Raw genomic sequence first — 22562 nt, 5'->3', positions numbered from 1 at the left:
ATGTAGTTATATTTTTCCTGTAATGATAAACACGCGTAATACATGTGTCTTTTTTTTTTTTTTTTTTTTTACAATATCTAATTCAACACGGTATTACTGTCAACAGTAAATCTAAACTGGACAAAGCAGGGAATTAGCTTAAGCGGTAGAGCGCTCATTTAACATAAGGATGTTAGCGGTATCGTTGCCCGTACCTTCCAATGTTTTCTACTATCTGCATTTTAAAAAGCACTTTCAGAGGCAAGGGCAATACTGGTTTCTGATGTGAGCGAGAACAAGCACTAATTTTACCCGTTTTCCTCCAAACCAGTCTATGTACGCCATGCTACTGCGTGCGTACTTCATTCTGTTGTGAGAGCCAATCAGCACACGGATATTTGTCGCTCTGTTGTAGTGGGTTTGTTTGGGTTTAAAGAGCATCTTGGTGATCTGAAAGGACGCAAACGCGAAAATGATTATATTTCACGAATTAAGTAAGACAAATAAACTCATTCTCGATTGAAACCAAATTATACATTTCTAGCAATTGTTTTTTTGGCAAAAGCTTAGATTGTCGTGTCCTTCGTGTTAAATTTTGCTGTTGTCCATTTGCTAGCATAACTTAGCTTCCTGCTAGCTACAGTAGATCGAGCTATTACGAGCTAATGTTAGCGTGATAGCCCACTTCCTCATAATTAACAACGTATTGCCTTCAGTGCATACATATTATCAAAAACAGATTCAAGACAATAGCGGTCAAGTACAGCTATTCAGTTTTCAGCCCGCATATCAGCTCTGTTCCATGCAAGCGAGTGACAATGTCAGTCAGTGTTGTTTTTGCATGACGTTTATTTGACAGCAACTAAAGATTGAGCACAATTGGGGTGCGTTGCTACGTTATCATCTGATCGAGTCAAGAAGAGGTGACATGGTGGTTGGTAGTTATCGACCCGAGTAGCCCTTGGCCATCGAGCGAGAGTGGATGTCCCACATTCCTGACAGAAAAGACAAATCTCCAGGTAACAATAAAAGATAAGGCCCTCTCGTAAGTGAGAGCAATGTCATTGACTGTATTCTAACTGGTGTACAGCTTCAACTGAATGTTCACGAGTACGTTTTGGCCAGAAATTTGAGCTTCACCTACACAACATCAATTGTTTGTTGCGTCTTCTTGAGCTGTGTGTTTTGGATGTGGGGGCGTGTCTTGCTGAACTCTGGTGTGGGGGGGCGTGTTCCTGAGCCTTTTAACTCGAGAAAGTACAAAACACTACTTATATCAACATGCCTCAGAATAACATCAAAATGGTGTGTTTTTGTAACAGGCGGCTCCTAAGGGGAGAGAGAGGTGAGCATCATGGAGGCACGTTTTGGCAGTGTTGTGTTCAGCTCCCGTTTCGACTCTGGGAATTTGGCGCGAGTGGAGAAAGTGGAGAGAGCAAGTTCCTCCCCCTCTGCAGACCCTGCATCCACAGGGAACGCCTCCTCAGCTCCTAACTCCGCCCCCGACTACGAGTTCAACGTCTGGACCAGCCCAGACTGTGCTGGGACGGAATACGAGAATGGGAACAGGTAACCTGGCAACGCTGGCAGAAGTCTCTAGAACATGGGTCTCTGGTTGCTCTGTTGCTGGAGAGCTGCCTGCCTGTTGATTTTTTAGCCAGATGAGCGAAAACCTACAGGCATGTAGATCTCCAGGGTTGGAGACCCCTGCTCGAGAAGCATCGAAAGCACTGTCAATGGATTTCCTCCAATGGGGGGATGAAGATATTGTAGATATTGTACCGTGTGTGTGTGTCTCGCAGGTCATGGTTCTACTTCAGTGTTCGTGGTGGCTTCCCTGGGAAACTGCTGAAGATTAACGTGATGAACATGAACAAGCAGAGCAAGCTGTACAGCCAGGGCATGGCCCCTCTCGTACGCACGCTCCCTGGCAAGGTCCGCTGGGAGAGGGTCCGAGATAGACCCAGCTCTGAGGTACACACACACACACAGACAGACAGACACACACCCTCACACATACACACACACACACACACACACACATAGGGGCATCATATTTATGAACACAGAAAGGCTTCTTTATGAATGGTGCATGGATGCTGTTGCTTTTTCTCATCTCTCTCTCTCTGTCTTTGTCTCTGTCTCTCTGTCTTTGTCTCTGTCTCTCTCTCTCTGTGTCTCTCTTTACTGTTTCTTTCTTCTCTCAGTTGGTGGATAATCAGTTCATCCTGTCGTTTACCCACCGGCTGTTGGAGGTGCGAGGAGCAACCACCTATTTCTCCTTCTGCTACCCTTTCTCCTATACGGAGAGCCAGGAGTTACTACAACAGCTGGACGAGAAATACCCCAGCACTGCAGCACTGAACCCCAGCAGGTACACACACACACACACACATATATATACACACACATACACACACACACAACTGTCCTTGAATCCCTTTGGATGAAAGTGCCTACGGAATGAGTAAGTGTAATGTAATGAATCCCTCTGTGTCTGCCAGTGCGAAGGACAGTGTGTACTACCACAGGGAGGTGCTGTGTCACACTCTGGATGGCAACAGGGTCGACCTCCTGACTGTCACCAACTGTCACGGGATGCATGAGGAGAGGGAGCCTCGCCTGGCCAACCTGTTCCCTGACACCTCCACACCCCGACCACACCGCTTCCCAGGCAAACGGGTAACCCTCTCTTACAGAAAGTCTCTTTTCTGTGTGGTGGTGGTTATAGTAGAGGGGTGATATTGATGGAGCTGTGTGGGTGTGTGTGTGTGTGGGTGTGTGTGTGAAGGTGTTCTTCCTGAGCAGCCGTGTGCACCCTGGCGAGACGCCCTCGTCCTTCGTGTTCAACGGTTTCCTCAACTTCATCCTGAGGAGAGACGACCCGCGCGCTCATGCTCTCCGGAACATATTTGTCTTCAAGCTCATTCCTATGCTCAACCCTGACGGGGTGGTCCGTGGCCACTACAGGTACACACACACACACACACTTCACACACCTTTTTACTCCCAGTTGAAATGTGTTATGAATGATCCATGAGATGTACAGATGTAGACTGGAGTAATGATGGTGTCTGGGCTGGTGGGTCTGTGTGTGGTCTGCAGGACTGATTCCAGGGGGGTGAACCTGAACAGGCAGTATCTCAACCCCAGCCCTCAGCTGCACCCCTCTATCTACGGGGCCAAAGCGCTGTTGTTGTACCATCACACACACAACCGCCTGCAAAAGCCCAACACACACCCCAACACACACCCCAACACACACCCTAACACACACCCCAACACACACCCCAACACACACCCCAACACACACACCAATGCCCCTCCCCTCAGCACCAAAACCACCAATCAACACCAAGCCCCTCCCCTCACCGCCCTGGAACTCAGCCTAAACCAACGCAACTCCGGAAAAGACTCAAACCCCATCCTCCCAGAGGTCCCCATGGTGACGGAGGAGAATGGCTGGGTCACCACGGAGACAGGGAAAGGGGAGGAGATCAACTGCAATAAGAACCAAGCACCAAGTTCCTCAGAGACCACGCCTCTTACCCCTCTGGAGCTGACAATCACAGACGGGGAGCCAATCCCTGCTCACGAGGGGGGCGTGGCCTACTATGTGGACCTCCATGGCCACGCGTCCAAACGAGGCTGCTTCATGTACGGAAACAGTCTATCAGACGAGAGCCAGCAGGTGAGCCTCAGCACGGCGACTCGCTCTGGCCGGGCGTCAACATGGCTGTGGTGTGTCCCTGTGGCCTGGTGGTGGAGAAGATGCTAACCCTGTGGGCCTGGCTGTGGCTGCTCCTCTCTGCAGGTGGAGAACATGCTCTATCCCAAGCTGATCGCCGTCAACTCGGCCCACTTCGACTTCCTGGGCTGCAACTTCTCCGAGAAGAACATGTACGCTCGAGACAAGCGAGATGGCCAGTCGAAAGAGGGCAGCGGGCGGGTGGCCATACACAAGGCCATAGGACTGCTGCACAGGTAGACAGACACGCACGCACACACACACACACACACACACACACACACACACACACACACAGGTGGAGCTCAACACATTAAACAACATGCGTTGCCTCTGCAGTTACACCCTGGAGTGTAACTACAACACAGGCAGAGGGGTCAACACCATCCCTCCTGCCTGTCACGACAACGGACGAGCCACACCCCCTCCCCCTCCCGCCTTCCCGCCCAAATACACACCAGACATCTACGAACAGGTACGTGTACACACACACAAACACACACACACACACACATCTACCTTGAAGATAAGACTGTGTGTCGTTGAGATGTTGTTACTCTTGCACCGTGCCCGGTAAAATACCGACTGTTCCTTGAACCTATCCACTGAAACCCTGTTAGGACTATGCAGTTCTGATCCTTTGATTTTTGTATGTTGCTTTGGATAAACATCTGCTGAACTCTCTAGTTGTTCCGTGTGTCAGGTGGGCCGTGCGGTGGCCATATCAGCCCTGGACATGGTGGAGTGTAACCCGTGGCCACGCCTCGTCCTATCAGAGCACAGCTGCCTGAGCACCCTCCGCGCCTGGATCCTCAAACACGTGCGCAACAGCAAGGGCCCCAACACACACACTCACGCTCAGCCTCGCGTGTACCGCAACGGAAGCAAGGCTTCACCTCCCAAGAGCTGCAGCACGTAAGTGGACCTGCCTCGCGCTCCTGACTGTCACGTTTGGACTGATGTTGCCGAGCAGCCACCTTGTCATCGGTGTGTTAGCGTGTGTGTGTGTGTTGCCAGCTACCTGTCCAGCTCGGTGTCGGAGAACGCTCTGAGCGGTGTGGTCTCCAGCAGCCACAGCAGCAGCAGCAGCAGCCAGACTCCCTCCCCCAGGATCCACGTCTCTCCCAGCTTCACCTTCGGCTGTCCGCCACCACCGCCACGCCCGCTGGCGCGCACCAACACGCACGCGGCCCGCGGAGCCACCAAGACCCTTGGCCCAGTCAGAGGTAGGAGCATGCCACCTGGTCTCTCTCTTCAGCCCTGGTCTTCCTTTTAGCCTTCTTATTTCTCTCTCTCTCTCTCTCTCTCTCTCTCTCTCTCTCTCTCTCTCTGTCTCTCTCTCTGTCTCTCTCTCTCTCTGTCTCTCTCTCTGTCTCTCTCTCTGTCTCTCTGTCTCTCTCTCTGTCTCTGTCTGTCTCTCTCTCTCCGTCGCCACTCGGTGTGTCTGTCTCTCTCTGTGTTGCCTGTGTACACGGCTGCTGTTGGTGTATAGAAGGCTGCTGCTGTCAGTTTGTGTTTGCCTTGTGGTCGACCGTTGGTTTCAGTAGTAGTGGATGGGACAGAAAGTGCCTCACTGCCTCAGATTGTGTGCTGGATGAGATTCCAAACCTAGAATTGAACCTCATCTGTGGTTGGCTGAGCTGAAATCCACTAACCTGCATGGCTTGACCTCTGACTCCAGCATGACCCCGTGACCTCTGAGATGGCAGGTCTGTGTGTGCATGCATGAGTCGGCATGGTGAGAGGTTGACCCCAACCGACCCATCACCCATTCTACCCGACTGCTAGAATCTGTAGAACAAGGCAGACCTGAGGCCCGTGAAGCTGAGGCAGGGCAGCTTGTGTTCTGACCAGGCTGTACTTCCTGCATGAGGCTAAGCTGTGTGTGGTCCTGGAACTGTGTGTGTGTGTGTGCGCACGTGACCGAGAGTGTGTACACACACGCGTGTGTGTGTGTGCCCTGCATGTGACTGAGCCGGTGTGTGTGTGTGTGTGTCTCCCTCTTCAGACACTAAGGCACAGGAGAAGAGACGCCCCCACCTCCGCTCTGTCCTGCGGTCTCCTAGCAACAGCCACGCCCCCTCCCGCCCCCCCCTCTCCCCCGCCTCCTCCTCGTCCTCCTCGTCCTCGTCCTCGGTGTGTGCGGGGGGGGGCTCCTGCCCTCTGCCGGCCTCCGTCACTATGGCAGGTCTGTACTCCCTCCAGCCTCCCAGCCTGTCAGCCCTGCTCCCTTCCCTGCAGGCCCTGCCCCGGCCTGGGCTGCTCTCCAAACTGAGCCCCCTGCTCCAACAGGGCCTAGCACCTCCACTCGCCTTCATCACCGATGCCAGCACCTCCCAGACCGGTTCCACACAAGACTGAATGAGTGTGTGTGTGTGAAAGTTTGTGTGGGGAGGGGGTGGGGGGAGGGAGGTGTGTGTGTGTGTGTGTGTGTGTGTGTGTGTGTGTGTGTGTGTGTGTGTGTGTGTGTGTGTGTGTGTGTGTGTGTGTGTGTGGTTGGTTGGTTGGTTGGTTCTTGGAGATGAGTTTGTTTGGTGCCAGTCTCAAACTTCTCGACGTTCCTCTGATTTTTGCCTCATACGACATCTGCACCTTACTGATTTCTTTTCCCAACACACAAACCTAGAAATGTGTGTTTTTATTTTTGTAATAAAGCTACTGAAGCAGAGCTTTCACAGTGTACAGCCTTAGATAGTCACATCGCAAGGTTCTCAGTTACACTCATATTAGATGCTTCTTGTTTGAGGATCCTATTGTAATATGTTTACGCATCACAGTATTCATGAAAAAAGTTTTTTCATCTGAGTGGCCAAATCATGAGCAAAGACAATATTGCAGGGACAGTGGGAAAATGTTAATGATGACCTTTTAACATTTTATTTTGCCATGACGCACTTTCAATTCCAATGGCAATGATGTGTGAGTGTTCATTTAGAATCAGACTGAATGCCAATGTGGCAGTGATTTACTGTTTTTTTATGCACATTTAAGATTTTATTATTTCTCTTTTTTATGCTATTTAATAATCATGTGATCACATTCTCTGTCTTTCTCTCCCATTCGCCAAAGCTCCTGTTGAGATTAAAACGCTTCTTTCACCTACTGAGCAGAGACCTTATGCTCCCGAGACCACACTGTCACAGTGTAACTGTCCACACACTAGACTCACACTGTCACAGTGTAACTGTCAACACACTCGTCTCAAACTGTCACAGTGTAACTGTCCACACACTAGACTCACACTGTCACAGTGTAACTGTCAACACACTAGTCTCACACTGTCACAGTGTAACTGTCCACACACTAGACTCACACTGTCACAGTGTAACTGTCAACACACTAGACTCACACTGTCACAGTGTAACTGTCAACACACTAGTCTCACACTGTCACAGTGTAACTGTCAACACACTAGACTCACACTGTCACAGTGTAACTGTCAACACACTAGTCTCACACTGTCACAGTGTAACTGTCAACACACTAGTCTCACACTGTCACAGTGTAACTGTCAACACACTAGTCTCACACTGTCACAGTGTAACTGTCAACACACTAGACTCACACTGTCACAGTGTAACTGTCAACACACTAGACTCACACTGTCACAGTGTAACTGTCAACACACTAGTCTCACACTGTCACAGTGTAACTGTCAACACACTAGACTCACACTGTCACAGTGTAACTGTCAACACACTAGTCTCACACTGTCACAGTGTAACTGTCAACACACTAGACTCACACTGTCACAGTGTAACTGTCAACACACTAGACTCACACTGTCACAGTGTAACTGTCAACACACTAGTCTCACACTGTCACAGTGTAACTGTCAACACACTAGTCTCACACTGTCACAGTGTAACTGTCAACACACTAGACTCACACTGTCACAGTGTAACTGTCAACACACTAGACTCACACTGTCACAGTGTAACTGTCAACACACTAGACTCACACTGTCACAGTGTAACTGTCAACACACTAGTCTCACACTGTCACAGTGTAACTGTCAACACACTAGACTCACACTGTCACAGTGTAACTGTCAACACACTAGACTCACACTGTCACAGTGTAACTGTCAACACACTAGTCTCACACTGTCACAGTGTAACTGTCCACACACTAGTCTCACACTGTCACAGTGTAACTGTCAACACACTAGTCTCACACTGTCACAGTGTAACTGTCAACACACTAGACTCACACTGTCACAGTGTAACTGTCAACACACTAGTCTCACACTGTCACAGTGTAACTGTCAACACACTAGACTCACACTGTCACAGTGTAACTGTCAACACACTAGACTCACACTGTCACAGTGTAACTGTCAACACACTAGACTCACACTGTCACAGTGTAACTGCAGGGTTTCCCACAGAATATATATAAAACAAATTACGACGTAGTTAAGGCGGCAGGCGTGTGTTGCTTAGGTGGTTGCCTCAACTGAAAAGTGCTGCGGGTAACCCTGAACTGTCAAGGTAACAATTAATCACAGTTGACAAATATGATAGTGATGTTAGTGATTTCTGGGCTCGGTCCGTAATCTATCAGATAAATCTGAAAGCAGTTAAGGCTCAAGGGTTACTTACATTGTTTTCAATGTCGCCATGCTAAACAACATCACTGATATAGACCTCTTTTCTTGTGACGTGGATCATTAGTTGGGCTGGCTGTTTGTGTCGCTGTGTGTTACTCGGTCTGCGTGGCCGGTATAGTTACAGTTGGAATGAAACGTGGTTAGTCTGTATCTGTACGTGAAGAAGGGCAGATACAGACTAGAAGGCAGATACAGATAAGAAGGCATAAATAGGTTATAGGTCATGTTTTGTGGTTAGCTGGGACTACAGTATCTGTAGATGATCATGTAGAGTCACGTAATATGATGTGGGATTATATATGTGTGTAACAAGGGTCATATTACTTTGGGGATTGTATTGTATGATATTTAATCCATCTTGTGTATGCTGGTGTCAGCCTGTTGTTTCTACACTTTCCTGCCACCATTACTGAGCTGGACTAAGCGTGGTTGGGGGCCTGTGTTCTTGGTGACGACAGGTAGGCCAGTTGGTTTTAGGCCCGGGTAGGGCTCTGTGTATGAGTTCAGTCTTGTGTTATTAGCGGTGGTGTGCCTTGCTCCGCCCTTCATCACCCACCTGGTGCTTCGCCTGCCTTATCTCTGCTAGAGGAGAGCAGACCTTTCCTACACAGTTTCACCTGTCTTTCCTCCCTGGTTTCCTCCCCTTGTGTCCTTCCCTCCATATTGTCATCTAAGGGGACGTTAACCCTTGACCCTCAAGGTCACGGACGGGTCCCATCCACACAGGGAAAGGAAAGAAGCCAGTCTAGACTAGCAAGATGCCTGAGTTGTGTGTCCAGTAACACTGTGAACTCACACGTCGTGTCGTGCTATTTGTTATTTCCCATACACACGCTTACCTACTTGTCTTCATGCGTGACAATACTACTTCATCCTACGCACCTGTCGTCTTCGGTAATGGTTTCCTGTAGGATGAGTTTTCCTTCTCTGTGTGGCGCTAACCTATTTTCCTGTTCCAGACTGTCATTGTGTAACTGTGTCTCGGTAACAGACTTTTAACTGTGCTGTCTAATACCCCCTACTGGGCTCATCTTCTGGAATAAACTATCCCTCTGTGGAGAAACTACAGTCTGTGTGTGGAACCTCTACTCTCTTGTGTGTGTGTGTGTGTGTGTGTGTGTGCGCGTGTTTTAATCAAATATACCCACAGACCGCAACACTGGCTGTGTTCAACCCTACTCAGTAATGTAGCTATGACCATCATGCTCATGTGCCACTCTGATGCATGATTATGTTATTACAGTCACACTTTTTATTAGATCTTATTAGCAGTCACACTATTTGGCAACAGGACCGTCAACAAGGAAGCTGATGCATGACTGATACTTGACTATTTTGATAGAGGTGTCAGTTATGTATACAACAAGATTCACCTTAATGAAAACATCCAACATGTATTGATACATTTTAACTGTTACATTGTAGCGTTGGACAGACATGAGAGATGGACAGACAGGAGGGATGGACAGACCTGTAGCGTTGGACAGACCTGTAGCGTTGGACAGACAGGAGGGATGGACAGACCTGTAGCGTTGGACAGACATGTAGCGTTGGACAGACAGGAGGGATGGACAGACCTGTAGCGTTGGACAGACAGGAGGGATGGACAGACCTGTAGCGTTGGACAGACAGGAGGGATGGACAGACCTGTAGCGTTGGACAGACATGTAGCGTTGGACAGACAGGAGGGATGGCCTGTCCTCTAAGCTGACTGCTGCCCACTTGTCTTCTCCTGCTTCTCTGTTCCCTGATGTCCTGCCCCCTCCTGTCGCCAGGCGTGAGCTGTCCTGACTTCCTGTCTGTAGTCAAGAGGCGGGACTTCCCCATGCGCGGCGGACGAGGAGGATTGGGGGGACGGACCTTCTCACACATACAGAACCCCACAAAGGCCTTCACACAGGTCAGCTCCTAGCACACACACACACACCTCTCTCTCAGGTGTGTTACACGCTGCAGTCTGTGGTTCAAACTCCAGTCTCTGTTCCCTGTGTTCCTCTGTGCCATCTCTCAGACCAGTGGGACAGAAGGACCCCTTCACATTCTCTCCTCCGTAGAGTTCACCAAGTAAGTGTGTGTCTGCCGGGGTGGCATAGGGGGCACAAGTTTAACCCTGTAACAGAGGTGCTCAGGTCAAACTGATCCCTACCGTTCCTTTGCAACCGTCTAGATGTGAGCTGCAGCCCCGGGCCAGCCGCATTCCCATCAGGAAGACGGACTCGGCCACAGCCCCTCCCCCTCAGCCTCCCCCTCAGCCTCCGCTCCTCCCCCCCTCTGGCCCCAGCCTGGCCCCCTCGGCCAACAGGGAGGATTCGACCACACTGAGGGTTTGGAAGCTCCTGCAACCAGGCCTTCACCGACACCTGTCAGGTACGCCACACACGCACACACACAAGCAGTTGATAGAAAGAAATTGTAAATTGCAATGAGTCACAAAGTCACATGCCCAGAAAACTGACATGGTCTAATAACCACCTAAATATGTTGGAAACCTTTACCTACACATGGCCTACAAACACACATTTAGTAATTTAGCAGACGCTATTATCCACAGTGACTTACAGTAAGTACAGGGACATTCTCCCGAGGCAGTGCCTTGCCCAAGGACACGTTGTCATTTGGCACGGCCGGGAATCAAACTGGCAACCTTCAGATTACTAGCCCAATTCAGGTGTCAGCCACCTGACACACATCCTTGTCTTTCCTGTTCTCTGCCGTAGGTGTATCAGGAAATGAGGACTCAGTTCTGTGTCTAGCCTCCAGGGCTTTGAAGAGGACCTCTGATAGAAGCCACTTCTACAAGGAACATTCCACCATAGAGACCGCAGAACCACCACAGGTAACTTGGCAGGCCGGCACTACTGAAACGGTTTCCATCTAAAACAGGGATGTTCGATCCTGGTGTTCAGGGATGTTCAGGGACGTTCAATCCTGGTGTTCAGAGACGTTCAATCCTGGTGTTCAGGGACGTTCAATCCTGGTGTTCAGGGACGTTCAATCCTGGTGTTCAGGGGTGTTCAGTCAGTTTTATGTTTTTCTGCTCCAAAACAACTGATTCAAATGAGTGGGTTGTTATTGTGCTCTGTGGAAGCCTGGTGACAACCATTCATTTGAATCAGATGTGCTGGAGCAGGGAAACATCTAAAACATGCGGGACAGTGGGCTCTGAGGACCAGTATTCAACACCCCTGAACTATAAGGTTGTTGTTTATATAATTTTGTACACTTCAGAGCCACCCCATTAACGAGAGAGCTGTTTTTTTCTCACTAGGTCCCGCAAGAGTCGGACCCAGAAGATTCTCTGCCCGAGTCTGTGAATGTGTGTAGGACAGCGCCCCTCTGTGGAGAGGTCTGAGTACAGCACATGTTCTTTAGTCATGGTCTGCAACAACCTGCTCCTTCCTACCATGCACCTACCTACCGCCTCACAGCTGATGGCTGCTAAAAGATTGATGGCTTCACATACATACACAGTACACATGGAGAGCACTGTAGCATCTATAACTTACCATTCCAGAGTGCCAGTGCTGCTGTTAAGCATTCAAATCTCCTACACAAGTTCACTGACGCCCAGTACCTGTTAGCACTGATGCACTTTTTGAAACAGAACTATTTTCCTTACAGCTCTTTATCTACTGTGATTTTAAATGATCGTGTTGAAAGTGTATTTTGCTTAATTTAACCCTTCTCCGTGCCCCCTTTGCATGAGTTATACGTTCCTGATGGACATTAGGAATAAACTGTTCATTTACGGCACAACTCACAATATTTATAAATGAGCAAGTTTCCTGCACATAGCTGATGAACTATATCTGTATGTTAAATGCTTTAGTGGTGTGCAGTTTTGGAACGCATATATTGATGTAACAGTATATTCCTGGATGGTTTTGTGAAACAGATGGACACCAGATTGTCTCTCTTGCTATATGACCAGATAAATAAAATAAGTAGCTTTTACTACTGTAATCATGATAAAATTGTATTTGTTTCTTGCATTCAAAGCTCTAAATGATGAGTGAAATTAGTTATTTTATAACATGTAGACATATGCAAGGAAGTGAGAGGTGTATGTGTTTAGGCACAGTGCCAGCTAGTGTCAATACCAACTGTGTTTTAAAAGAACCACAGCCAGAATGATTCACACACATTTTTATTAGAAAGCACTCCTGTACATACGGGGAATTACGTCTATGTGGAAAAGCAGGAAGTGATGACAGGTGGTGTATGGGTAGAGAAAGCTGGAATATTCTTGCAAGTGGCACTAAGGATCTTCAGGGTAGCCCTGGCCCCAATCTCTCACACACACACACCTGTAAAGAGGCATGAATTCACTCAACTGGGCTCAAGGCACAACATCTCAATCCTTTATTCTCAGTCTTCATATAAAACGTAAAAAAAATACACAAACGTAAAAGATCAAACTTTAAGGTTGAAGTCACTCACCCCATCATTACCAGGAGGAGGGAGCGGGGCGGGAATCTACTCCAGCTTCTTGGGATTGTTGACTGCAACGTAGTGATACAACACGACCAGCAGGAACAACGATACGCCAAGCATGTTGGCGAATATTGCCAGCTGAACGTCCGTAACCATCCTGCAGAATGGCAAACACAGCTAGCTACATTACCCGTTGCAAACATCAGTCATGGACAAGGCGGTGCCAAACTACTACTAGCTAGCTATCTGACGGCTAACTAGCTCCAGTACCAGTGCAGCCAACTAGACTAGATTAGCATCTGAGCTAGCCTTCGCTACCGCTGAATGAAAAAAAGACACGTAGCAAGCTAGCTAAGATCCTGAAGCTTAATGGCTATAACATGTACATACTCTTGTCACTTTTGTAGGTTCCTGGAAATCTTACCTTGTTCTTTTTTATTGGCTGCTGTACAAAATAAATTCAAATGGTTAAGCAGGGTCTGCTTCTGTCAGCTTTCAGATCAGATGCGAACCTCTTCCGCTGCTGGAAAGCCACGTCACGTAACTTCGTTCACAACGATTTTTTTTTCTTCGTTTATTTTTTACCAAATTGCTGAATATTTTTTGTACAGCACGACAAATATGAAACATCAAAAATATTATTTTCACAAACTGAGAAGTATCAATTAAAGGAACATTTATACAGAATATTTATTTTTATCACTAGATTTTGTAAATGTTTTGTAGGCCTATTGTTGTACACTTTGATTTATGAACAAAATGTGTCCCTCACATGAGAATAACATTCACCAGGGTTTTTGTTTGTCGCTCCTGCATAAATATCCCCAAAATAAAATTGTATTTTGAGAAACTTACAAAGTTAGTCTTTCTTTGATTTGTATCACTTCACTAGGCTTATCCAGATAAGTTGGATGTGTGGAGAAAGATATAGTGTTCGTAGTTTCTATTTAGTGTTCAAATGTTCCTTTGCTATCTAATGACGTATGGTGAAAATGTAATTAGATTGTAACAGTGTCATTTAAGATCTCAAAGTATGTTTTATTGACCTTGGGAAGCACGTTTGGAAGTCGGGGCTTATCGGTTTTCTAGGCTGGTCGACGGAGTTTGCGTCAGTTTCCGTGTATTTCGATTACAGTTAATACTCCTTTGTATCTTTAGTTGAAGATAATTTGACACTAGTGACAAGATAATAATGCAATAATGTACAAAATATCATCCTCGCCAGAGGAGGCAACAGTGTGCTCATGTTGTCAGCAGATGTGGGTGTCTGGACTCGTATGACTGAGGCAGGAGTGGCCGAATGTTTCGACATCGCCTCCCCGGCGTGCTTGAGCGGTAGTTGCTAAAGCTAGATGTAGTGTCCCTAACGAGGATAGCTGTTACGGAATCTCGATCAAGAGGGAATCGATTTTCAAGTTGCTGGATTCAGAGCCTTGGGATTGCCATCATGGCTATGTACGAATATGTCACTCAAGAGCAGCTGTCGGGCTTCGACAAGTACAAGGTATGATCAGAAAAAAACTGCATTAGCGGGGTTAGAATAATTCCTGGAAGAGAAACCATTCGTGGATCGTTCCAGATTATGTAGTTGAGCTGTAATGTAGTTACCACGAGCCACCGTGAGCCATTTACTTTCTGTTTTAGAAACCAGTGTAAGATAAACTAAAACCCGATCCTTAGTACAAGCATTTACGATGAATATCGCACTGTTACGTTATCTATCGTTACCTTCCACCGAATAGACGGAGCCCACTGATGTAGACGGCGCCCATTGGTGGATGACAGCGCGTGGATATAGCTTACTGATAGAAGGATGCTATCTAATCAGTCTGACTTGCTTTAACTAAAACAAGCATGTTGTGATTGAAAGGCGCTCCAGCGAGATGGTTAACAACAAGTATCTCTACATACTGACAGGAAAACATTTGTCACGACTCGGACACGACACTTCACCGAGCACCCAGCTAACCCGATTATTAGCACGCACATCCCACAGAATCTTAGCTGAAATGCCAACATGCTGAAATTAATATGACAACCTAGTTTTTACATGATTAACGTATGATAGCTAACGTCTTTATCCTTGGTTAGTTGATCTGGCTGAGACCTAGCTTGTCCTGAAAACTCACTGGACCCTAAATGTCCTTAGCAGGTAGAGGTTAGCTTCGTCTCGCTGTCCCCTGACCATTTCTCCTGACATGTGGGTTTCCGGGTGTGTGAATCTATCAGGCACCTTACATTTGGAGTCTAAAATAATGTTCAAACGTGAACGCATATATCTGGGTCTGACAGAGCCATGTCACTGCTTGAACACATAGCAATTTGTAGCCATGTGGTTCAACAGGAAACCGAAAGACTAGTGTGAAGTATAAAACTGGTAGCCTATTGCTTATGCGGCTTTCAGTTACCCTTTTAAACCTCAGAGCCTTTTAGTTGATGTCCAAAACACTTACACATACACTAGTAGATGAGTGTTTAAGGCCAATTAACCCTACACAGTGCATCACTAGCAGCTTGTGTAGGCAGCAGGGGTTCCTGTCCGAGCAGGGGAAGAGGAGGGCTGTGTCAATGGAGATAGTGTTTACTTCATGTAGTCACCAGTTGTCTAGGTCATGCTTGTGTTCTGCTCAATGCTCAGAAAGACATCATGCATGTATTGAATGCTCTTCACATTCTCACACACACACACACACACACACACTGGAAGGTTAAACATAGAGGTCAAATGGCTACTCTCAAATAACTCTCACTAAAGACTCTCACTCTTTTTCATTCTGTCACTCTACCTCTTCTTGGCACCCTCCCTCTGCCTCTGCCATCACCATGACTACAGTGCTGTGCTGGTGGATTGGTGTGTCATGTGTTTGACACCAAGGGATGTCTGGTTACAAAGATAAAATGATGTGTTAATTGTGCTCGCTATAATTTGACATGTGTATGTGTTTGTGTGTGTGTGTGTGTGTGCGCGCGCACGCGTGCGTGTGTCTCTCTACAGTACAGCGCAGTGGACTCCAACCCCCTGTCGGTCTACGTCATGCACCCCTTCTGGAACTCTGTTGTCAAGGTGAGGAGGACACACACACACACCGTGTGACGATTAAAACAATTCTCTGACAGTGTTCTCTTGCAGAGTGTGTGACAGTGTGTGATGTCTCTATGCTAATGAGAGCTCCATCATTCATGAGGTTTCCATCACCTGTTGAGATACAATAACAAGTAGACCAAGTCTCTCACTAAACCCTTTCTTCCACTCCCCTGCTGTCCTCCCCCCATCTGCCCCCCCCCCCCCATCTGCCCCCCCCCCCCCCCCTCATCAACAACAATATCATGATAAATGTCAGCTAGTTGCAAAGGGCTTCAGTGTGTTTATTAACCCAATTTTAAGATGTAACAGTCAGTCGCTCAGTGCCCCTGTCCCTCTCTCTCCTCAGATCATGCCTACCTGGTTGGCTCCTAACCTCATCACTTTCACAGGGTTCATGTTCCTGGTCTTGAATTTCGTCATGTTGGCCTTCTATGACTACCACTTTGATGCTTCAGGTGGGTCTCTCTCTCTTTCTCTCTCTCTCCCCCCTCCCTCTCTCTCTCTCTCTCTCTCTCTCTCTGTGAGTGTGTTCCTCCACGTGTACGTGTGTGTATGAGGACATTAAGGACAAAGTCCACTTCTCATTGGACATGTCCCCTCATGACTAAAGGTTTATAGCCAACTCATAAAACTTGCGTAAATATTTTGACCAACACACACACACACACCATTACCAACTCCCTTCACGATTCACCCGGTAAGCTAGTCAATTCAACGAGGTATACAGGGATGTTATGCAAACACACACCTGCTTGTTGACATTATAACCCACCTGTGTGTGTGTGTGTGTGTGTGTGTATCAGCTGAAGGACACGTGCATGTGCCCAGCTGGGTATGGGTCGCTGCCGGGCTCTTCAACTTCCTGGCCTACACTCTCGGTGAGTTGTATTACCCATCTCGCTTAGAAAGACAGAAAAATAAAGGATTGCGTTTGTTTCTGTCGGCATTTCAGAATGTGGGGTGCTCACTCTAACCGTGGGCTAAATTGAAGGACTAGGATTATAGTGTAATCCTAATCGTTAGGCTAAGTTTGCACTGCTATAACACTATCGCTCACTGGTTAAACTGTATTTACATCTCTTCTCTCAGCCGATTGACAACGAGTGTTTAAATCCCAGAACTCAAGTTGCTACACCCTGTTGGTTGAGACTTTTCTTCCATCAAACCCTCTACTTCCCCCTGTAGATGGGGTGGATGGAAAGCAGGCGAGGCGTACAAACTCCTCCACACCACTAGGGGAGCTGTTTGACCACGGGCTGGACAGCTGGGCCTGTGTCTACTTTGTGGCGTGCGTCTACTCCATATTCGGCCGAGGGGAAACTGGTGTGGACGTGCTGACTCTGTACTATATCCTCTGGGTGGTACTCTTCTCATTCATTCTTTCCCACTGGGAGAAATACAACACTGGGATACTGTTCCTACCTTGGGGATATGACATTAGCCAAGTGGTGAGAACACACACACAAAGCACACACCTTTTTGAACTTACTCTAAAGTAACTGTGTCCAGGAAAGTGTTTTGTTTGAACTCCTCCTGTCTCCTGTGTTCTTAGACCATCTCCATTGTTTACATCATCACTGCGGTGGTCGGCGTGGAAACCTGGTACCATCCAATCCAGTGGCAAGTCCTCTACAGAGACCTCTTCACTGTCATGATCTTAGGTGAGCTGTGATTGGTTAGTGTAGTGCATACGGATGTGCCCCGCGCAGTTTTATTGGTTTAGGGGTGATGGAGAGGTTGTGGTCTGATGCGTTCTCGATCTTACCCTCCAGGTTGTTCCTTCACTGTGACCCTTCCTATGAGCCTCCACAACGTCCTAAAGTAAGTAATCAGGTTGGAAACCTCTGGAACTCTGACATCACTCTCTCCCTTTGTACTTTGTATCCTCCTTGTATGGACATGGTTAGGTCAGTGGGGCAGAATAGGCCTCTAAGATCGCGTAGAGGAAAAATACTTGAAATTTGACCTTTTGTTGAATTGGTTATGGTTAGGTTGGGATTACAATAGTTTCTTGTTAATTCCTTTACAACATTTTATGGGAGGACAGTCCAATACATCTATAAAAGGGTATTGGTTAGTGGGGGCATCTAATGAACTAATGAACTATACAACCTTTTTATGTTGTTTCAATACAAAAGTAAATGACAGAGTGTCCTGTGTTGCTTCCCAGGGGTCACCGCAGCAAGACTCTGAAGCACAGCAGTTTGTACGAGGCCTTCCTCCCCTTCCTCTCCCCGGTCCTCCTCTTCCTCCTCTCCACCCTCTGGGCGGTGCTGTCTCCCTCCAACATCATCCAGCAGCAGCCCCGAGTCTTCTACCTGATGATCGGAACAGCCTTCGCTAACGTCACCGTGAGTGGCACACACACACACATTACACACATACACATGCAGAGACGTAAAGACACGCCCCTGCTTGCCTGACCTTGTGTAAACACGTGTGTGTATGTCTTTCTCTGCAGTGCAAGCTGATAGTGTGCCAGATGAGTAACACTCGTTGTCAGGCGCTGAGCTGGCTGTTGTTGCCCCTGGCAGCGGTGGTATTGCTGGCATTGAACGGTGTTGATGAGACTGTGCTGCTGTACGTGTGGACGAGTGGAGTAATACTGGCACACATCCACTATGGAGTGTCAGTGGTGAGTACAAACACACACACACACACACGTGTGTGAGTTGGTATGCGTTTGTTCCTGTGAGATGATTAACTTTGCCTCTCGTTCACTAACAGAGACTAAGGTTTAATGTCAACTTCCTGTGTGCCCCCCCCCCCCCCCCTCAACCCCACCCCAGGTGCACCAGCTTAGCGACCACTTCAACATCTATGCCTTTTCTCTGAAGAAGCCCAACAGTGACTGACAAGATGAGGAGCGAATCGGCTTGAAGGAAGCGGAGGTTTAAAGCCCTCCCACTTCCCTTTTGCAGCCAACCGACACTTCACTTTCATCATCACGGAAAACAGCCACCCAGCCTCCTCTACCCTAAGGACATCTCTATCCAGCTAGACAATGACCCTCCTATTCTCCTTCCCTCAACACACGCGCTTACCCTAACTCTGGAACCATGAACAGTTTCAGTTTGAGGCAAGTGTTCTGGACTAAAGGGGTGGTACTTTGGGTTCTGGGTTCCGTGATTGGTGATCGGCCAATTGGTTGAGCCAATGAGGTGTGCTTGTTTCCTAAGGAAATGTGCTTCAGCCGCAAGGATAGAAGCCCAGACCAGCCTCACAAACACACACACACAAACATTCACACAACACTTAATTGACACAAATGCACACATTCACAGGTTGCTTGTACACAGACACTGTGCTGACACACGCAAACACACACCGCACGTCTTCTGATCGGAGAAGATGACACTGACTCACAGTCTCATGAATGTACAGTATAATATTGCCTTGGGGAAACATCATTTAGGTCTCCATTAGTTTGATAGACAGGCTTTACAATAATGCAGCTCCAGCCCTGACCTTTCACCTCCGAACCGTAACCAAGGGTACAACCACACCTGCTCCTGGGAGGTGCGTCAAGGTCTTGACCAGGGCATGAAGGCGGAGTTTAATCTATTTTGATCGGATGTTCTGTACGATTGAGAGGAAACTCTTTACTATTTATCTATTGCTATTGGGTTTTTGTTTATAAAACAAAATCTGATATGAAATAGTCAGTGATCCATTTAGAAACTATCTCACACACATTTACACAACACACTCTGGTGATGGTTGTCTGAGTTTTAATGAGGTCATTTTAGACCAATCAGGGTTAAGCCTTTTGGAGGCAGGAGTATTCATACCACTAACCAGGTTGACCTCTGACCTGTCAACCTTTGACCCTTGAACCGTGACCCCTGTCTGAACGCTGACCTCTAGGCTCTCCTTCCCCTTTGAGGTGTCGTGACAGCATGCCGATTCGCTCTTAAGTTCTTTTTGTTTTCACTTTTAATTGTTTTTTCTTTTTCGTATTTGTCTTTTCTTTTCTCTGTTGCCGGGGGCGATGCGTGTGTGTCGGTTGCGCTGAGCTTGAATGAAGAGTGCGTCCCAAAGCCGTTTGCGGAGGGGACGTGCTCTGAGGGAACAAGCTGTCACTGGTCACCGTAAACTCCACGCCACTCTGCCGCAGACACATCACATGACTGTGCTGTCCATATTACTGTCGCAGACACATCACATGACTGTGCTGTCCATATTACTGTCACACCGGAGATACGGCCATCAGCTCTTGTTTTTTCCTGTGTTTTGTTTCTGGTTGGTTTGTTTGACGCTGCTTTTCTAACCGTTTTTGATCGTTTTCCCTCACGGTTTTCCACAAGGAGAGAGTGGAGATGCTGCTGTAGGCTGCCCCCCATCTGCCCTCCCTCAGCCTGTGTGCTAGCGGGCTGGAGGACCAGGGGGCCTGCAGGGGCCTCCTGAGGGAGACGCCTGAGGGGGCCCACCGAGGGGCCTCACGTCCTCTTAGCCTCCGCTTCTTACCTGCACTGATCTGAAACCACAGGACCTGTGACAGGGCTGTGGTGGACACGTACAGGGTGTTCTGCTTAGACCTGGCCGTCTGGTTTGAGATCAGTGCTGGTGACCGGTAAAGAATCAGAAGGGAAGCAAGGTGGTGTTGGATGTGAGTTTTGAGGTTCATCAGATAGGAATGTGGTTGGATTCTGAGGGTTGTATAGTGACGCGACTGTGAATTGTGACTGATAACGCCACCAAAACAATGTTGCTTGTTTGAGTAGGAGGTGTAGTGTGTGTGTGTTGTATGTATGTCTGAATGTTTTGAATGTACGTGTGCAGAGACACATGCAAGTATGTATCTTTTTATGTATGTAAGTATCAGTGTATGTGCGTTTGTGTAAATATATTATTTTATTTTCCTTGTTTTTTTTATGTGAACTTTGAGTGAGATTTCAAAATCCAGATTCCCTCAACACACCCCTCTCCCCCAAACCCCCCTCTTCCCCACGACCCACCCCCAGTCTGAAAATGGTTCATGTAGGATGGACTGGGAAACTGAGAGACCAGTGATTTAGATGGAACAGAGCGATCAGTTCCCTCTGGTACTGGCTCTTAACTCCACCCATCACCCAAGCAACAGTTAACGACTATGGATAAAACCGTGGAATCTGTGACGATGTTTGTTGTTGTCCGAAGTGACGCGGGCCAGATGCTGCCTGGCCCGGTCTGGCCTGGGTGTGTGACCAGGGCCAATAATATCATGTTGTATTTAACCTGTGACAAAAAGGACTGTCCAATTGAATAAACATTTTGTTTAATCACTTGCCTTGACTCCCACTGATAGGATGAGGTCAGTCGGTGGCTGGAAAGATGCACGACAATTAAAAGTGTTGACTTTGTTTATAAGAACGATATTGGCTCACGTAACCTGTCAGGAGAGAGTGGTCAGATGAGTGAAGCACAGAGATCACAAACGTCTTTATATACAATGAATAGGTCAGTCCAATTATAGTTTCCACAGAACGTATCCTTACAAAGCACAGCAAGTTTGTGACAACATGGTCACTCAGAAGTCTGTCTCTGCATATTTCCTGCTTACTATCTCCAGTGAGTCTGGACACACGTTCATATCTATCAGTGGGCTCTAAAGGGCCCTCAAGGGATGACCTCTTGACCTCTGAAGGAGACAAGTCTCTCTTAAACAAACTCAGCGTATCACCCACCTATATACCTCGTCCCTAAAGGAGTGGTGAACCGAAGGGAACCGAGTTTCTATCTTGTTGTAGGTTGAGGGTAGTGACCCTGGTGACCAGCAGGTGTCAGTGTAGAGCAGTACTTTTAGCACTCCTACCAAAAACTGAGGATGCCTTCACCTGCAGAATGTGTGTGTTGTGTGTGTGCTTGTGTGTTTCTGAACATCACCACCAGGTGGGGCTGTTGCCTAGAGAACTTTTAGGATCGCAAGCTTCTGACCTGGTCCCAGCTTAGCCATGTGATGACACATGAAGCGTTTCAGTGATCATAACCCTTCACTGTGCGAGTCTTAGTGCGTGTGACAGACAGGGTTTTGACCGGACTGTACCATGGATTAGTGACTCAGGGACCAGTTTCTCATGTTTTTGCCTGGTTTACATTTTGTCATTAAGCAGACGCTCTTATCCAGAGCTTAGGGTTAGGAACACGAAACAGTTTGAACAGTGGACAAAACAGTATGTGTTAAAGTTGACACCTTTGTTTTCCTCAGAGTCAACTCTGCTCTCGGTTACAGACTCCATTAGTAATTGATGGTCTCCTCTCCGCATTTAGCAGTTTGTCTTACAGTGTGTGTTTGTTAGTATCATCTTGTCACCTTCATCAAGTCATACTGGTGTGTGTGTGTGTGTGTGTGAGAGAGGATTTGCTGTGTGCGTGTGTGTTAATCAAAGTGGCACCAGCAGTCAAAACAGCTGGCAGGAGACCCAGGCTGTTATCTGTCTTGAGAGAATCACTTCCATCACACCATGAACCTCACTGAAAACCAATTCCTCCAATCAAAGAACATTAAACAACACTTCACAATTCCCCACTATGGGCTTGAAATGGACCCACCACTTCATAGTAATCAATAAGAATGGATTAATTTTCAAGAATTCTGAAGTCTGATGTATCTTAAACTGATACCAGTGTGTCGTTCAGCAGGTGTGATATGGTAGACTGGGTTTGTTGTGTAGCTGTGTGGGTTAAGCTCTCCAGTGTGCAGGGGTCAAAGTGTGTCTGTGAGC

At 47.5% G+C, this 22562-nt stretch overlaps 3 protein-coding genes across 4 annotated transcripts; 2 read left to right on the top strand and 1 right to left on the bottom strand.

Moving 5' to 3' along the window:
* Positions 1-146: 146 nt before the first annotated feature.
* agbl5 (AGBL carboxypeptidase 5) lies at positions 147-12313 on the top strand. Of its 2 annotated transcripts, XM_084699577.1 has the most exons (17): positions 149-473; positions 839-998; positions 1302-1548; positions 1782-1953; positions 2187-2353; positions 2484-2661; positions 2771-2949; positions 3085-3670; positions 3794-3963; positions 4067-4202; positions 4431-4642; positions 4745-4953; positions 10115-10239; positions 10351-10403; positions 10507-10706; positions 11057-11175; positions 11608-12313. In XM_084699577.1, exons 3-17 carry the CDS (start codon positions 1334-1336, stop codon positions 11689-11691), a joined length of 2805 nt encoding a protein of 934 aa, XP_084555703.1. In that variant the 5' UTR covers positions 149-473; positions 839-998; positions 1302-1333; the 3' UTR covers positions 11692-12313. The 2 variants fall into 2 exon arrangements, with proteins under 2 accessions (XP_084555704.1, XP_084555703.1); XM_084699578.1 differs by lacking the exons at positions 10115-10239; positions 10351-10403; positions 10507-10706; positions 11057-11175; positions 11608-12313 and adding an exon at positions 5736-6131 and having other exon boundaries at positions 147-473.
* Positions 12314-12470: 157 nt separating this feature from the next.
* Positions 12471-12930, bottom strand: ost4 (oligosaccharyltransferase complex subunit 4 (non-catalytic)). The gene is made up of 2 exons (XM_084699580.1): positions 12780-12930; positions 12471-12646 (listed from the first exon to the last, which is right to left on the bottom strand). Exon 1 carries the CDS (start codon positions 12927-12929, stop codon positions 12816-12818), a length of 114 nt encoding a protein of 37 aa, XP_084555706.1. The 5' UTR covers position 12930; the 3' UTR covers positions 12471-12646; positions 12780-12815.
* Positions 12931-13218: 288 nt separating this feature from the next.
* Positions 13219-21122, top strand: selenoi (selenoprotein I). Its single transcript, XM_084699579.1, has 10 exons — positions 13219-14277; positions 15769-15837; positions 16205-16313; positions 16662-16736; positions 17044-17306; positions 17411-17519; positions 17631-17679; positions 18029-18209; positions 18320-18493; positions 18648-21122. The coding sequence occupies exons 1-10, from the start codon at positions 14221-14223 to the stop codon at positions 18753-18755; spliced, it is 1194 nt and encodes a 397-aa protein (XP_084555705.1). The 5' UTR covers positions 13219-14220; the 3' UTR covers positions 18756-21122.
* The last annotated feature ends 1440 nt before the right edge of the window (positions 21123-22562 follow it).

Source organism: Hypomesus nipponensis, chromosome 6 (genome assembly GCF_054491055.1).
Source record: "Hypomesus nipponensis isolate SF chromosome 6, ASM5449105v1, whole genome shotgun sequence".
NCBI classification, from domain to species: domain Eukaryota; kingdom Metazoa; phylum Chordata; class Actinopteri; order Osmeriformes; family Osmeridae; genus Hypomesus; species Hypomesus nipponensis.
Note: the sequence above shows the minus strand (reverse complement) of the source record. Positions and strands in the feature narration are given on the sequence as shown.